Below are 17502 nucleotides of genomic sequence, written 5' to 3'. Positions count from 1 at the left end.
AATACCTTACTCATAACTTTGTAACATAAATTCTCTGTCATTTGTCTGAGCCATATTGAATATATATAATAAACCAAAACTTAAGACCAACGCCAACGGTAAAAAACCACGAGGGCGCTGTCAATGCGTATATCATTCAAGCTAGCTTGCTAATAACTGTAAGCAACTGCAACGATTCGCTTGCTACATATATTTCTATCACAGTTATGCGCAGCTGATAAAATGATCGCTTTATTTTCATTTTAATGAAATTAGGCTTACACGTAGGAATGAACACTTGCTATAATGACATTAGAGGGGGCAGCACTTCAGTGAAAGCAGAACATGTTATAATATTGCCAGGACAACTAGAGTAATCCGCTGATTTCTCGTTTCGATTCCCTATTTTTTAGGTTCTGTCATAAATGTTTCAAGCGTCGCATCCAAGAATCCGGTGAGTTGAACGACTCGAGCTATCAAGGCTCGAAAGTCGTTGATTTCGTAAACTTAAGCCCAACCGCCATGTAATCTGCGACGGGCTACGGCGCCTCATTGATTCTTCTTCAGTACTCCATTGGCAATGCTGAAAACCACGTAATATATACCTCCCGCCGTGTCTGCAGCCACGAAACCAGGCTTGACACCTCGGTGTAATAAAGTTTTAGGCATAAGAGCAGCAGTAACATGCAAAAATGTACTCACAGAAAATCAGCAACAAACGCAATAGGCCTATACATTTCGCCTTATACTGACTAAAGGTGTGTACAGTAGTATGATACGTGTGGAATCACCATACAAAAAACCGCGACCGCAGAACTCAAAACAAACGCTGAATGGAGCAGCCGCGCAATGAGTGACGGCGTATAAGACCTGATTGATTCTTTTCCGGCACACAATTCACAGTGCTGGAAACAGCTCATCATACCAAACGCCACCCGTATTATATCCGCACCCATAGAGTTTTTTTGTCCACTTCATTTCATTTTTATTTGTGAATAAGCGGCCTACAATTGAATAACTACAAAAACAAAAAAACACCTAATGTCCTTTGTCATTTTATCGGCCTAATATCTCGTATCATTCAATTCGTGGCAACTGCGCGGGAAGTTACGAGTCATGTCTATACTGTGTGTAGTACTTCTGCAAATCATCGTCCGCCCAGCCTACACCTTCAGCACATCATCAATGTTCTTCTTTGGCGTCTCATCATTCTCACCAGGTTCAGAGCGCCGTGCCTTACGCCGTCTCCAAAGCAGCGCTGGACCAGCTGACAGGTTGCGCTGCACTAGGTGAGTGGCCTTTATAAGGACAAGAGCTGCAACATATCGCATGGCGCAACTGAGTGAAAAGAGCATCTTGTGTGCCCCGCTGGGAGGCAAGCGGCACTTAGGAGTGTGCACAAAATGCTATTCTACTGGCAAACCACATTGTCATGAATACAACTTTTTAGGTTGAAGTGTTTCAAAGATGATGTAATATTGAAGGAGGCTGTAGTTCCAGAAAAATGAGAGATTTATTGCCTTAGTCTTTGTGAGTGGTTTTGCTTTTGCTTTCAGAATGGTCCAAAGAAAGTGACGCTGGTAGCACGTCGGCCGTGCCGATAAAAACCGGTGGTCTTTGGGTTTCGACAAATTGGCATTTCGTTATATGGATCTAACAGTGAAGGTGTTTGAGCTCGTTACAATTTCTACAAAAATACATTATCATGAGCAGTAGAGTTGAATAGAGTAAAACCTTGAACAGTGGCACACACCCACGATGGGGAGATTGGCCAAAAACCTTGTGATTTGCAGAGGAAAATAATAATTATTTGATTAAGTGTCGCCTCGTTAAGGACGAAAGAAGTAGTGTAACAAAATTGCGAATACTACAAATAGGTGAGTAAAAACATAGGTAGTAAGTCTGAGCTGCGTAATTTAGGAAATAATAAATAGCAATTTAAGCGCAATTTAGAAACTAGGGGCATGATTGGCTCTACGATTCGGTCCAACAGTAACGAGTAGTGTTGTGAAACTGTTCCCAGTCCGCTTTGTTTGTCTGCCATCTGGAAACATGGGGAGGACCTTTTTCTAATGGTGTACTTAGAATGATCGGAAAGTGATCATTTCCGAAAGAATTGTGGATCACTTTCCATTGAAGTAGGAGTACAAGCGATGGGGACACAACGCTGAGATCTATGCACGAGTAGGTTTTGTTGGCGAGGCTAAAGTATGTTGGCTCTTTCCTATTCAACAGACATGCACCCGAAGAAAAGAGGAACTGTTCGATTAGACGACCTCGTGCGTAGCAACGAGAGCCGCCCCATAGATCATTATGTGCATTCATGTCCACAAGGACCACATAAGGTTCCGGTTGTTCATGTATTAGTGACTGGCATTCGTGTTTTTTGAGACGGTACTGTGGAGGTATGTAAAGAGAGCAGATGGTGACAAATTTGTTCAAACGAACTGCTCGAACATCCACTGCCTCAAGGGATTTTGTAGCGGCAGATGCGTACATGCTACGCCCTGATCAACTATAATGGCCACACCACCAGATGACGCTACAGCGTCATTGCGGCCCTTTCTGAATATTACATAATGACGTAGAAAATTGGTGTTATTGGAATTTAAGTGTGTCCCTTCTAGACACAGCACTTTTGGGGAATGTTTGTGTAAGAGTTCCTGGACATCTTCGAGGTTTCTAAGCAGCTCTCTGACGTTCCATTGTATTATTTTTGTATTCATTTCGATTGTATATGAGTGCTGTGTGTACTAAAGAAGTATTGCGTCAAGTCAAGAAGCCTTGTCAGGCCCCGTTATGATGGTTTTTGATTTTCTGGTGCACTCCAAGGAGCCGCGCCTTTCCTTCGGTGCCGAAGACACTGTTGGACTTGCTGTTGTGTCCATCACCTCGGAAGAGGTGCTGGATGCTTGCTCGCAGTTTACGCGTGAAGGCACGGAGGTCTTAGAGCTATCTGTGGAGACAGAAGGCCCTGGGGCTTCAGGTCCGGAAGCCAGCAAGCCTTTTCGTGGCGGAAGAGCCTGTGCTACTTCCGCTGAGGGGGTGAATGGCGCTGCCGCTCGTCCACTTTGTGCAGTACGTGCGGGCGCCACGGATTTTGGTGGCACTGCCCCCTTTCGTGCCACCTCCGCGAACGAAGGTCCCTGCATTAGTAGACGCTTGCGCACCTCCCTAAACGAGATGTTGTCATTTACAGTCAGTGTGAGTACTTCTTATTTCATGTTTTCATGTAGGGCATGTGCGAGAGTAAGCGGGGTGTCCACCATCGCAGTTCACGCAGTGTAGTGGTTTCTTCACAATTGTCTGTGGCATGTTCATGCGAACTACACTTTGCACAAGTTTGACGGCCGCGGAAGCTCTGAGAACCGTGGCCGAATCGCTGGCACTTAAGACAACGTCGGAGGTGTGGGATGTAGGGTCGCACGTTTAACTTCAAGTAGCTTGTTTCTATATATTCTGGAAGTGCGCTTGTGCAAAATGTAAGAATGAGGTGCTTTGTAGGGGTTTCTTTGTCATCACGCCTAATCCTAATTCTCCGTACATGCATTACATGCTGCCCCGCCGCTGTGGTCTAGTGGCTAAGGTACTCGGCTGCTGACCCGCAGGTCGCGGGTTCGATTCCCGGCTGCGGCGGCTGCATTTCCGATGGAGGCGGAAATATTGTAGGCCCATGTGCTCAGATTTGGGTGCACGTTAAAGAACCCCAGGTGGTCAAAATTTCCGGAGCCCTCCACTACGGCGTCTCTCATAATCATATGGTGGTTTTGGAACGTTAAACCCCACAAATCAATCAATGCATTACATGCTGTTCGTTCCAGCCCTCAAGTAGCTCACTCTCTGTCAGGTTAATTGGGTCTTGATCAGACACTACGCCTCAGGAACTGTTCAGGGAGCGGTGTGGTGTGATAGACACTGGTGTTGTTCCAAAATAGGTGAGTTTTGTCTGGTTTTCATACTGGGTCTTCCTTTAGACTTCAAGAAGAAGGTCCCCGCTAGCCATACGTGTAGCCTGATATCCTGGACCTAGTGTATTGAGGAGGTGTTTAGAAACGACAAACGGAGAAACGGTTCATGCGGTCTTTTCTTGCGTTTCACAGTGGATCACATGGAAGCGCGGGAAAATTTTTTTCGGCTTTATAAATACATTCAGTGTTGCTTCGGTGCGCCCCCTCTTATGAGAAAGGTGATCAGACAGTTTAGGAAATGAAAAAGAGGCCATAAAGTATATATAAATTCGGCTGCCATGCCAGCCGCCCACCATCGAGCCCAACATGGGGACGCAGCACCACAAGGCATGCCAGCACCAGCTGTACAAAGCCACTATAAACCAACAATATGTGACCAAGAGAGGGCACATACACAAGGTTAACCCTTGCTGCCTGGAAGATGGAAGTAACCAGAAGTGAGGAGATGACAGGAAATATTGGGAGAAAGAAAGGACGAAGATCAGGAGGGAGAGACAGACAGAAAAAGGCGATTGCCAATTTCCCCTGGGTGGGTCAGCTCAGGGGTGCCGTCTACGTGAAGGCGGGGCCAAAGGGGTGTGTTGTCTGTGCCGTAGGGCCTTAAAGGTTCAATCACTCTGCGTCGGCTCAACCCCCAGGATCCCCTTTTCCCCAGACACGGCAAAGTCGCGCACGGCTAGGCGTGAGAGCGAGTCGAAACTCTCCCGTTAGCTCGGGTCCGTGGTGTCGCTACACACCAAACGCATGCTTACGTAGACGCCCCTGCGGGGAGGAAAAGCCCCAGCATGACGATTTCAATGTAATAACTTTATGGTCATCGATTTGCTTTGTACGTGTTGACGAAATGTTTTGTTTAACCAGAACAACAACGCCACTTCTTTTTGAATTTCTGTCCTAACGAAATACTTGGTACGGAGGCGGAAAAATACTGTTGTCGTGAACTTCACTTCGAAGCCACGATTCTGTGATCACAACAACATGAGGACTGTATCGCAAGATTATGGCTTCAAGATGCTCACTTTTGTTCACAATGTTGCGTACATTGATATTTAAGAGGCGCAGTTACTCAAGGCGAGAAGGTATCTGTCAATCTTGGGAGGAAACTTTTCGTCGGCTACCCAGTTCTACCTTAGAGTCTGTGGCGTCATTCCATACGTATAGTTTGTTATCTATTCGCAGTTTATCATGCAGAAGAATGACTTTTTTGCCCTGTTGTTTTTACTGTTTGGCACTTTGCCATAAAAACTTGCATTTGCTTAGGGTGTCCACCTAATAGTCATTTTGAAAGGAAATTTTTGTTCCCTTTCTCTTTCGTGCATTTTTAAGAACTTCGTGTTTTTAGTTGTACTTTTGAAAGGATACAATTGCTAGCCGCCTTTTACCTGGTTTTCCGATGCGGTGTATTCTTACGACAGAGCTGCATCTAACGTTTAGCTTATCCCAAAAAAACGTTGTCAATTACTTCAGCGCTAAGAGTTGTCTCACTTCCAGTGCTGCCTTCCTGAATGTGAACAAAAGCATGTTTGAATGCCTGCTCCTATCTTCAATGCCATCTACCTTCGCTTGAAGTGATTTGACCGCCTGTTCTAGGCCATCCATGCGTTACAAATTCGGTGAAACGCTTGTTAAGGTCTGAAATTATTTTTCCATGTTGGACTGCTGATCTCTCAAAGTGGCTATCTTTGTTACCAACTTATTTTGGCCTTCTAGCAGTTTGCTCAATAAGCCTTCAGTGTTCGGCCCAAGGTTGACTTCAATAACCCCGCACAACAAAAGTGTGGAAAAAACATCGCAAAACATTTGATGACACTGGCATGGGCATGGCAGAACCAGGAGTTCGCGATAGTAACTTTTGATTGAGCTATAATAAACACTAACCTGCATAACGCAGACGAACGATTTAGTAGGCAACATCGGTCCGCCGCACCCACTGACGTTGAAGCAATGCGGCATGGCCCTTATGGAAGTGTTCTTTTAAGTCACGTGGTATGGCGGGTTGATAACGTGAAGCCAGAAGCAATGATGATACGGTGCAGTGTGTACTGTTGAATCGACGCTTGTATCGGGTTGAGTCCCGTTCATCTGAATCTCGACCGGCTGAATAGCGGCCAACTGTGCCTGTAGAACCTGCATAACGCAGACGAACAACTTAGTAGGCAACATCACTAGCTCTGGTCCGCCACACTTGATCCTGTAGATAGCCTTGTGGTTCTTCATTCGAGTATCTCAGAGGGACATCTTGTATTTTTTCATATTTGGCCGTGTACGAGTACGGAACATGGGCTTCTACAGCTACGACAGCCATTTCAGTCACAGCGAGCAAACGGTTTGCAGCGGGCAGGGTTAGCACTGTAACCACCAAGCTTCCATTCATGTTGAGGCGATGGTTTAGAACTTTCTCTTGAGCCGACGTTACATCCACAGGTGCCACAATGTTAGGGCTGACCTTCCTTAAGCTTCCTCTTTCTACGGTTGGTCGGAAGACGATAGGAACGCCAGTACCTCTTTTTTTCTTGTAGGACACAGCTGTGAAAGGCGCTTAGTCCATATCATCTCCATTTTCCTCTGAAGGATCAGAGCTGTCCTGCTAATCACTCCGTTGCTTGTTTACAGGGTCATGGTTCGTAGTTCCTTCTACAGAGGCTGCAGGAGTAGTACCTCGTGTCTTGGTGGGTACGGCGCCGCGCGCCTAGAAGTCTGCTTCACGTGTTTCCCTGGATGGACGGAGCCTCCATGCCGTTAAGGGTGGAGTACGAAGCCCAGGAGAGCCATAGAGACTGTGACACTGAGAAGAATATTGAAAAATTATGAGCTGACTTAGCAGAGCCGATGTATTAGAACTTCTTCATTCCCCTTTCTTCACACAAGAAAGTAGCCCCGGCCTCCTCCTTGTGTCCTTGTTTGCACGCCCTGTCTTGTAGTACAAATTAGCTCAGCTTCTTGTTCTAAACAGCTGGTGTTCTTAATTATGCCACGACCTGCGGGTCAGCAGTCAAATACAATTACCACTAGAGCATCGCGGAAGGTGGGTTTGTAGAGGCTCGATGTCCACAGTGGCCTCAACGGTTTCGCAGGAAGGCACAAAAAGAAAGCTGTTGTTGTATTGCTACTACAAGGAATAAAAAATGTACCCAGGCAGCCATTATACAGGTTTGAGCAAGGAATGTAACAAGCTATCATAAACAAAAATTCATATGATTCTGGACTTTAAATGCCATAAAACGAAATTAGCTTGCTCGCACTGCGTACGTAAACTTGTTTAGAAGGCCCATTCAACAAAAGGCTGAGGTTGAAGGAAAGTGCCTTACCTTATTTATTTATTTATTCAGGTTACCCCTAAAGGCCCTCTAAAAGAGGGTATTACATAGGGGGGGGGGGGCAATACAACATGGTTTACAGCAAGATACAGTGCAACCTGACAACCGCAACAAAGCGCAAACCATGAATACGGGCATCAATTGCATGGCGTTATACAATAGTTAAAAAACGAAAGAAAACAAAATAACAAAAACAAAAATATTTAGTTAGTCACTGTAGTGCGCATGAGCTCTGAAAACTTTACCGAGTCTTTCTCGGTGGCAATATGTGCAGGCAAACTGTTCCACTCAATAATAGTGCGCGGGATGAATGATTGAGCGAAACGAAGTGTGCGAGATAGCGGGCGTTTGACTTTGTTAGGATCTATCTGTTTGACTTTGTTTGTTGACCTTGGTAACATCATCTCATTAGTTTACCTAAACGGCTTAGACAATGCAATTATTTCCTTTCCGTTTCAGAAAACGCTGCCTATGGTGTGCGTGTGAACACAATTTGGTAAGAAAATATTTCTTTTTGCTCTGCAATTCGTCTTATTCCTGACGCCATGGCGCATGCGGCTTTCTCCTAAGAGAAAAATTGCTAAACATCCGTTCATTATGAAGACTTTAGTTCTTACAGTACTGGCTGTGCCGGAAAACGGCAGTGGGCAGCACACGAATATGCAAAAGACAGACCGCGTTAAATTTTCTCCTGACTCAAGATACTATGACAGACACTGTACACAACTACAGCATGCCTGTAAACTATTTCGTGCACACTCTCGTGCAGTAGACGGATGAAATTGGGCTCATTTGTTAACTACCTGAAAAACTTGCTAAAATCTGCTTGCTCGCTTTACGGCGGCAATCGTTCTGTGAGGCATTCAAATGTGGCCTGAATTACGTTTAGTATTTGCAATCAGCCTGATTGCAATTTCCATCTGTTATCACCTCACAGATTCCCACAAATGAAAGCGTGGCATAAGAGCAGGAATAGTGTCCATTGTATAGGCACGCTGCGCGTGAGCGCTTCAATAAGCTCAGTTCTACAAATTATGCTACCACGATAAGACGTACGCCGGCTCTTTGTACTCAACTAAGCTGGCATTCAGGTCCTGCACACACTTTAGGAAGAAGAGGCATTTGTGAACGACGCTTTCAAAAGTGACGCATTGTTAGCGCACCAAGCCGTGACAAAAGTTCAGCCCTTACGTGGAATAAGGTAATATTAGAAAAATATGTTCGACCACCAAGAGCAAGAAAAGGTGTCCACCTTTTAGAGGTTCTTGGTTTCAATGCAGATAGAATTACTAACAGGGCAGCAGTAGGGATAACTAAACGTTTGTGCAACATTGGTGGATGCAACCAATATATCAAAAGAACCAGACTTTCTTCATTCGTAATCGAGCAATAGAAATTGAGGCAATCCGAAAAACATACAAAACACTCAACCGATAAAAAAGTTCCACGCTGCCAGGTTGTGATTCTGTGACAGATAAAATAACACGTATACTACAACGCAGCCTCTTGTGGCCATGCTTCACTGCCCCTTATTCAGGAAAATGGGAACAAAAGTATCATCTTGATAAAATTGCAATCTAGTTGGCCTTCAAGTTTATCGCCTGTAAAGAATTACATATATTGACAAAACTTTTGAGGAACTTTCAAATGTTTAGCACTCTTTGAAATGGATTTTTATTCATTTATTTTTATGTGTTTGTTTGTCATGTTCACCCAGAGGAAATAGTGAAAGAACAGCTGACAACTTCCTCTTGGATAGTCACAACGGCTGCCTGCTCCTTCGGGAAGGGGGGGCATACAGGAAAGGAAGGAAGGAGAGAAGGAAAGCAGATGTAAGGGGGAAATACAAACGAAGTGTATAACACAGATGTAAAATCGCATGAAGTAGTCACATGAAAAATGTCTATAAACACGAGGCCCAATCAGCTTTCTTTAAAAAAAGTAAGCGGGGTTCGATGGGCCTTGTCGCAACTACTAGCACATGCTCTCGGGAACAGACAATTGTCAGGGTTCGTGCACCAAAGTCCAATTAGTCTATGATCCTTCGTGAGCAGTCTTCGCTGCGTAACGACTGTAAGACACTAAAATAATGTGTTCTAGTGTCTCACAGGAGCCCCACGAGGTACATAACGGACTGTGCGCACGTCATTGAAAATATATTTGTTCGCGCACTGATTCGCAATCGTCACCATCAGTCTGACTACACCCACTGCAAGACAAAGACCTCTCCTCTGTTTAGCTAATAAACCCCGTCCTGTGCGTTCTGCCCCCAGGGTCACGATCTCCCTCTGACACGTTGGTCTTCGCTCTGGATGCAGTGACATGAAGAACCTTACACGAAGAACCAACTCATAGCTCAAATAACAGGCCTCTGACACGACGGCGCAATCCACGGCCTCGAGGGCGAGGAGGGTATACAGTCGTCCTGCGACACGCTGATCGGGGTGCGGCTTTAAATGTGGGCGTATGAGCAGGCGAGCGTTGTCAAACCATAACTGCTTGCTCTACTTGACTCAATTTCGTAACTTGTTGACATCGTGTAGATTTCAGTCAAGTAGAGCAAAGTAATTAGAAACAACTTCATGTTTTATTCTACCTACTAACAGTAACTTGTTCAAAAGAGCTTTTAGGACAGGTGTTGCTATGCTCACCTTCAGGACTATCAGAAAAAAATGACATGTGTTACGATATACCTACTTACACGGGTATTCGTTGTTTTTGTTTGCAGCCCGGGTTTTGTGAAGACGACGTTGATGATGAAACCTGGTGCCAGCGTAGAGGAACACATGGAGGTAAACACTGCAAATATTATAACAAACTAGCGACCAGCTTCTTCAAGAGTAACTTATTGAATATTTCCTTTCCAGCGATTACCATCATCTACCATTTCGATAGATTGATTAATTGATATGTGAAGTTTAACGTCACAAAACCACCATATAATTATAAGAGACGCCGTAGTGGAGGGCTCCAGAAATTTCGACCACCTGGGGTTCTTTAACTTTCACCCAAATCTGAGCACACGGGCCTACAACATTTTCGCCTCCATCGGAAATGCAGCCGCCACAGCCGGGATTCAAATCCGCGACGTGCGGGTCGGCCATATCAATAGAGGGCTTTCCAAACAATGGTTATTGTAGGGGACATGGTGAAGAGTAGGTGGGCTCTGTGTAGCTCATTGAGCCCACAATAATAAGTGCTGAAGCCAACGCCAGCCCCCACCCTTATTTTAATCAGCCATTAGGAAAGCGATGCGTCTGGGGGTGAGTGACTAGCCTGAAAGGGTGCCGAAAGAGGGCAACTCCTCACAACAATTTTTGCGCATGGAACGCGTATTTTAGGGCTAGAAGGTACCCCTACTCTGTACTTCCGCTCATGATAGCTTCTCTATTTCAATCCCGCGTCAGGGTAGGTAACAGGACGGATTGCTGAAATAGAGATACACTATCCCACCACCTTGCCTCCAGCATGGCGGTCTTCACCATGTCGCCTGCAATCTACGCCATTATAGTGGAAGAAATCGTTCCTTATGGTCGAATACGCAGAATATATGATAAATAAAGTTTTAACAGGGCTGTCGTATCTATTGTGTGCCATAATCTGAAGTAATTGAGCTAAACGTTTATTACCAAAAGTGTATTCTTCACCTTAAACTCAAATCCTTGTGTTATTAGGTCTAGAGGCGGGCTCCACATGAGTTATAAACATCTTTGACAAAGTTTTTGAATAACGGTGTTTACTTTTCATGATTGTAGTTTAACTTGTAGCTTGTGCCCCTATCCCAGATACTCAATGCGTGTGCGTGTAGCGCTGATAAACTTGATTTCGAATTTGCAATGGCATACAATTCTCTCGTTGGATAGTGTGCTGTTATTACACAAAAAGGTGCAGGTGACTGGATATTACTGAATGTTTTTTTTTTTCTATCCGTGGACCTGAACGTTGGTGGTCAAAGATGGCGATGACATGGCTCTCGTGCAAGATTCACTGATGCCCCCGCAGCGCCATTGTGAAAAACAAGTGGTAATTAAGTAATTTTTGCGATACACTGAAACAGTGTGAACAAACTACGCAGGTGCGCTCTTATTACTCACATACTCCTTTCACTTACTACCGAAGCTTGGCTTGCGTAACCTTTTTGATAACAAGCGTAACAATAATTTGGATTATGACATGCAGTCAGCAACGCTGCGAAATTATGTGGGTGTAACGAATAGTCTCAATGACACGAGATGAGTTTTTTTTTTAGTTTGGCTTAGAGTTAATCTCCCAGCTCCCATACAAGTTAACGTCTGACGCGACCGCGCACACGGATGGCGACAGCGTGACAGCCACCAGCGCTGGCGCCCAGGATAATAGCTTCTAGACTGTGTGTAACTGTGAATTGCTTATCCTGCGGCTTACGACGACGTTATTCTTATATTATAATACGTCAAACATATCGCAATAAGCCAATAAAAACCTGTATTGCCAGCAACGCCAACGAAACGGTGGTCATGGCCGACCCTGTGCAGTATGTGTTCTTTCGATATACAGATGGCGTTATCGTACAAAACCCGTCACTACCCTAAAGCGAAGAACGCACTAGAGTACAAGCGTTTATGATTTTGTTGGACTTCTAGAGGCTTTTTTTTAACGATGAAGTATGGTCGACGACCTGCAGCTTAAGCAAAGATTTCATTCGTAGACTCCGAGCGCCGGCGGCATTCACTTCATGGTAGACACAGCCCCACTCGATAGAGCAGAGGCCTCAAACTTACCTCAACTAGCGTTCTGCAGTACAGAAAATGTTCTTTTGAGAGGGTCAGGAAAGTGAAGGCAGGAAGAGGCATGAGGAGGGAGCATGATTTTTCAATGTGTGGGGTTTAACGTCCCAAAATGACAATATGATTATGAGAGATGCCGTAGTGGAGGGCTCCAGAAATATAAACCACCTGGGGCTCTTTAACGTGCACACGGGCACACAGAATCTGAGCACGCGGGTCTACAGAGTTTTCGCCTCCATCAAAAATGCTGCCGCCACATCCGGGATTTAATCCCGCGACCTGCGGGTCAGCAGCCGAATACCTTAGTCACTAGATCAGCGTGGCGGGGCACGACGGGAGGGGGTGTTGTTTGCAGAAATTATCATCAAAATCCCGAAACATATGGAGCGTTTTTTCGGCATTTCGACGGCATTTGTTACGCCGGCGTCACTCGGTGCCGACGCTGCCGGTGAAGGTGGCTGAAACGACCGCTTGTGGAAGAATGGGATATCTGCAGCGTCTGTGCTGACGCCGGAAGCGAGTCGATGAATTGAAAACCAATCAGCGCACGGCTGCCAGCGGCTTCCCCCACGTAGCAGCAGCCTTGCTGCTGTCAAAGTTGCTGCCACCCACCTCGGATGTATTAAGCACGAGCTCCTCTATAAACTCAAGACCTGGTTATGCCACCACTCCCCATGTCGCTAGGGTTGCTCTTGCTTGTTTAGTTTCCTTTAGTTCTCAAATGTGCCGCCGCCCGCCATGGCGCCACAACTATAGCTCTCATCGCTGCAGCCGCCAAAAAGCTTTTCTGCGTGCTGCATGCGTGCGTTGACTCGTTTTTCTGCCATTTGAAGGTTAGCGTTTGCCAGGATATTCGTTCAGGACTCGGGAGCGTTAGGGTGCGTCATTCCCATAATAGTGTACTACTGCTGCGTTCCATTCTGCAAGTCGAGCGGCCGGCGGTTCACTGGGTTAATCTTTCACAAGTTTCCCGTCGCTTAGATTGGGCAGCGTCAATGCTCAAAGCTTGTGGAATAGAACAGGGACAGTTCAAAGTGTTTTAACCAGTTAGAACGCATAGTTTAGACTTATACTCGCGTTTCTAGAAAACACTATTCTCTTTACGTAAATGGAGCGCGACAAAAGCTGTTAATGCGCTGTATTTTGTTGCTACAGTGAAAAAAGCTTGGTAACATCACCGGTGAAACACACTCGGAAACGCCAGTGGCATTCGAACAGTGGCTATAACTGCAACGAACTGCTGCAGGTGCGAGAAATCACTGTAACAACATTGTGGTAATCCGCTGGTCTTATCGCGCTCTTCCATCGATCATAGACGTTCACCAGACGATAGCACAACTACTCCCTTCTACGTGTACTCGAAATCGTTAAACATTTTTTCTAAACACACAATACACGCGAACAATTTCCTCTGGCTGCGCACGGGACGGCTTCATGCTCTCCCTTAGTAGAGTACCTAGTACTCCAAGTCGTAAACCACTTTTTCTAAATACACGTGTACAGTATCATTGAAGGACGATATGCAGGGCATCAAAACATACACGGGTCATCGCATGCGTTGTTAGTACTGTATGTGCCTTTATTTGCGTCGCAGAAACACTGATTTCAGATTTCAACTCGTTACAAAATCGCAGTCTTGCCCACTAGTGAATCGTTTCAGCACCTTCGAGACAGCGGTTAGGTGGGCGCACTGCGCAAAACAAATGGGTGGTTTCTCGCATATTGTTCGCGTTCTCCTGCACTTAGACGGGGACACAAAAGCGCTCACGCAGATTGAGTTCCTGTAATGAACATCCGGGAGCCAACCACCGTATTGCTTCTCACAACCAGAATGTTGCTTCGATTTGTTAAATTCGTGGATTGCTTGATCGATGCGTTACAAATGGGATAAAAATTGCAGAAACGCACACAAACGAGTGCACCACTACGGCAGTGTGTCGTCTGCTATGAGGCTAAGTTCTGGCGGCACCTGCGGTATATCCGGTCCCTACGCGCCAATTTTTGGGATCACATGCTTCCATAGCGGTGGCGCTGGTGAGTAGATCGTAAGTTTATAGAGAAGGTCATGGTATTAGGTCATCGTTGTGCGCTGTGTGACCAAAAAATTTTCAACTGATGCTTGTATTTGACTTAGTTTCTTCCTCAGAAGTTTCGACAGGAAGCCGTGGGGGTTTCTTCAAAGCATTTTTGAGCGCCATACTCAAGTTCGTCGGTAGAGTTAGCACGCCTGAATGTATTGGCTACATAAGTGGCCTCAAAGATGCACTACAACCTCCAAGCTCAGAAACCGTATATATAGAGTTTCTCGTTTTTCTTATTCTCAACACCTGGCGCTAGAAAAAAAAAACTTTACGTGGTATTGGGATTTGTTTTTCACACTTCAGAACTGCAAATAAGACATAAAACCGATTGTCAGGAATATTTGTTGTTGCTCCATGGTCGGACACCGCACACTGCTTTGCCAGGTCTCGGGTTCATTCTCTTCAACACACTGTGCAACGCTGAGCTAACGCTGGCCCTGGCGCTCCTCACATGGTTTGCCACCCTCTCCGGCGGCGTTGACGCGATGACGCGGAGGGAAGCAGCGCCGGAAAAACGCTGGCAAAAACGCTGCATATGTTTTGGGATTAACGTTGCCATTCGAAAGGCCCAACTTAAACACTATATTAGTGTCATTTCTGGAGGCCAGGGTTCCAGCAACTTATCAATACCGCTGTCAGTCTACAATATGACGGAAATCTAGACTTCTATATTGACTTCTGTTCCATGGCCATGTATAAAAGCATGGTGGCCACTAGAGTGCCTTAAAAACAATGCTCAACCATACCTGTAGCTCACGAACAGTACTTATAATTTACATAAGCATGTTTTGTACGAACTGTCATGTTCGGGCCACGAACCGCATGCTTGAGACCCCTGAAATACAGATTGCCCCACTGTAGCACTCATCTTCTGTAAGCACTCAACTTTAAGGCTAAGTAGTGTGAAAGACGTTTAAAGAGTTCTACGATCTGAAAGTCATAAGACAACGAAGTCACTACTTTTTTAATGCGTTCCATTCAATCCTCGTTTGTGTTATCCAGTAACTTCTAAATCACTTCATTGTTCTGGCTTTCTTTATTCTAAGTTACGCCTTCAGTTCAAGATGACGGCAGTGCTCAGCATGAATTATCCTATTCTCCTCTCCGAATATTTTTTTTTACAGTCACTCCCAGTCTACCTTACGCATTCTGGCGCCGAGACTGCCCACTGGTTCATTTATTGAATCACCCGTTTTACTAAGCTTCATAATGTGGCTCCCGTTTTCTCTCATCAGGCCCCCTTTATTGCGGACTGCTTACGTGACTTCCTTGATGGGTAAAGGCCAACGGTGCCGACTGAACAGGGTCTTCATATACAGCTTGTCGGTAGAATGATGAAACCTGGATGACCAGGCGCAAACTGCTGGCTTTTTAATCTTGTCAGTATGTGATGTACATACACGTGGACAAGGGAAGGTGGGCGTGATTTCAACGTGTGCGATGGCGCTAAACAACGATGAAGCCCATTTGGGTTTCCTTGCAATCATTGGAGCTGGGGCTTCCACGGGCCGATGAGGAGAAAGAAGGAGAGGGGGGTTAGCCAGTTCTCAGGCCGGATACCGACCCTGTGTTGAGATAGGGGGTGAGGTAACTAAAAGATGACAAAAGAGAGATGTTGCAAAAATAGAGAAAACGAAAACAAAAACAATGCGAGAACAGCAATAGGATAAACGACACTGCTTAGAGCCTCTCTCTGAGGCCAGTTGTCTGCATGAAGCGTAAGAATGCCCCAAATGCATTGCGTGCCGTGGACAATATCGGCCAGTGTCCGAAGACTTTTTCTCCAACATTAGGCGATTTTGAAGTCTTTTTTCCGAAATGCGCAATAAAATGTGCAAAGCAACGACCTCCGCCGTCGCTAAACTGACATCGCTTCAGATGTGTTAACCGAATGTTGTAGATCTCACTCCTTTTCTTCCACTTCATTGCCTTATCATTTGTGTGATAAATGCTCTATTGCAGTTTAAAAACCACAAAATAAATGTAACCTATGCCTCTCTTGGCGTCACTGTTTGTTGGTTTCATTACGGTGTTCTAACAAACGCACGAGCCCCTGATCCATTGCGTTTATTTTGTCCATATACCAAATGTAACAGAGCATACACACTGCATGACTGGTCAGAGAGAATGGATGTGGTGGTGAATTGCTTCATCAGCTGCTGATTTTATATAGTGGTTTTATCTTGCAGCTTCAGAGTTTCACTTCCAACTTTGTTTTGCGTGTCTGTTTGCGCTACATAAAAAAAGTTTAAGAATAATATCTTATGCTGCACGAAATAATGTGCGTTTGGTTATTTCATGAATACATTTCCAGTAGAAGGTTACGTGTTTGCAGAAACTCGAGAAAGCAGCCGGTCCTGCTCACGCGATGGGACGAGTTGGCACACCGGAAGAGGTGGCACGCTGCATCGCCTTCCTGGCGTCTGACGATGCCTCCTTCATGACGGGCGCTACACTTGCCGTCGATGGAGGCCTGCTCCTTTTGTCCAGCACGTCGGGTTTAGCCTTACCTTGATAGAACCAGAAGCCAACATGTGCTGCCAACATGCAGCCACGGCTGCCCGCAACCACGTACACCCATGGTTTTCTAGCACAGATTCCTCAGACGTCTTCTTAGCCCACCGGCTGTCCCTGACTGTCTTCGCCTGATATTTTTATTTCGTTTTCTTGGTCAGTATGAACGACAAAGATGTACCTGGCTTCAAACATTCTCTATTCGTAAGGTGCCCCATGCAGTTACCAAGTGCTAAACATAACTAATATTTTTGTGGCTATACGGCCCGCCAGCTGAGGTTAGCGCGAGATGCCTGTGTCACATTATTAACTAGCAAAATACAACCATGTCTATCTAGTTTTCCAGGTCTTTTCTTTGATATTAGTGACATTCCTAAGGACTTGCACTTCACCATGAAATATATTTTCTCTCCTTAGCACTAAACTGCACGAAAAGGGTAGTGTTCGTTCAGCTGATGTTTCTTGTATAATTCGTTTGAATATTGTATGAGTACCTACTTTTTCATAAGCTTATACTTTTGAAGACTGGATCTGTATTAAAAAGGTTTTTGATCTGCTTCTTTTTACACTTTTTCTTGTGACCATGTTACTACATGAATAGTAATGGTTGAAGTGGGCTCGATACCTACGGTTCTATGTTTGAAAACTATTCTGCTGGCATGATGCAAAATTTATGTCAATATTAGCGTTAGCAAGCAAATGAATCAGTAACTTTATCCCCACAGCCTAATCACAGGCTCTTAAGCTTTGCTTTGTAAGGGTTCTGCTGCCGTATGCTGACATCGCATGTGATCACGTGGCATCACGCAGACTAGACGATGTATATATAGAGAACATACCCTACATATAAACGCAGAGGATTTGGCTCATGTGTGCA

General features: G+C 45.2%; 1 protein-coding gene across 1 annotated transcript in view; it reads left to right on the top strand.

Moving 5' to 3' along the window:
• LOC119170683 (putative oxidoreductase TM_0325) overlaps window positions 1–16807 on the top strand; it is a 31692-nt gene extending 14885 nt beyond the window's left edge. Inside the window, exons 5-9 of the mRNA XM_037421922.2 lie at window positions 393–433; window positions 1199–1268; window positions 7724–7760; window positions 9993–10056; window positions 16447–16807. Coding sequence (XP_037277819.2) covers window positions 393–433; window positions 1199–1268; window positions 7724–7760; window positions 9993–10056; window positions 16447–16626 — 392 coding nt within the window. The 3' untranslated portion in view covers window positions 16627–16807. The remainder of the gene's footprint in view (window positions 1–392; window positions 434–1198; window positions 1269–7723; window positions 7761–9992; window positions 10057–16446) is intronic.
• Window positions 16808–17502: the final 695 nt, after the last annotated feature.

The sequence above is a fragment of the Rhipicephalus microplus genome, chromosome 3 (genome assembly GCF_043290135.1).
Source record: "Rhipicephalus microplus isolate Deutch F79 chromosome 3, USDA_Rmic, whole genome shotgun sequence".
Lineage (NCBI taxonomy): Eukaryota > Metazoa > Arthropoda > Arachnida > Ixodida > Ixodidae > Rhipicephalus > Rhipicephalus microplus.
The sequence above is the reverse complement of the archived record's forward strand: the minus strand, read 5'-3'. Positions and strand labels throughout refer to the sequence as shown.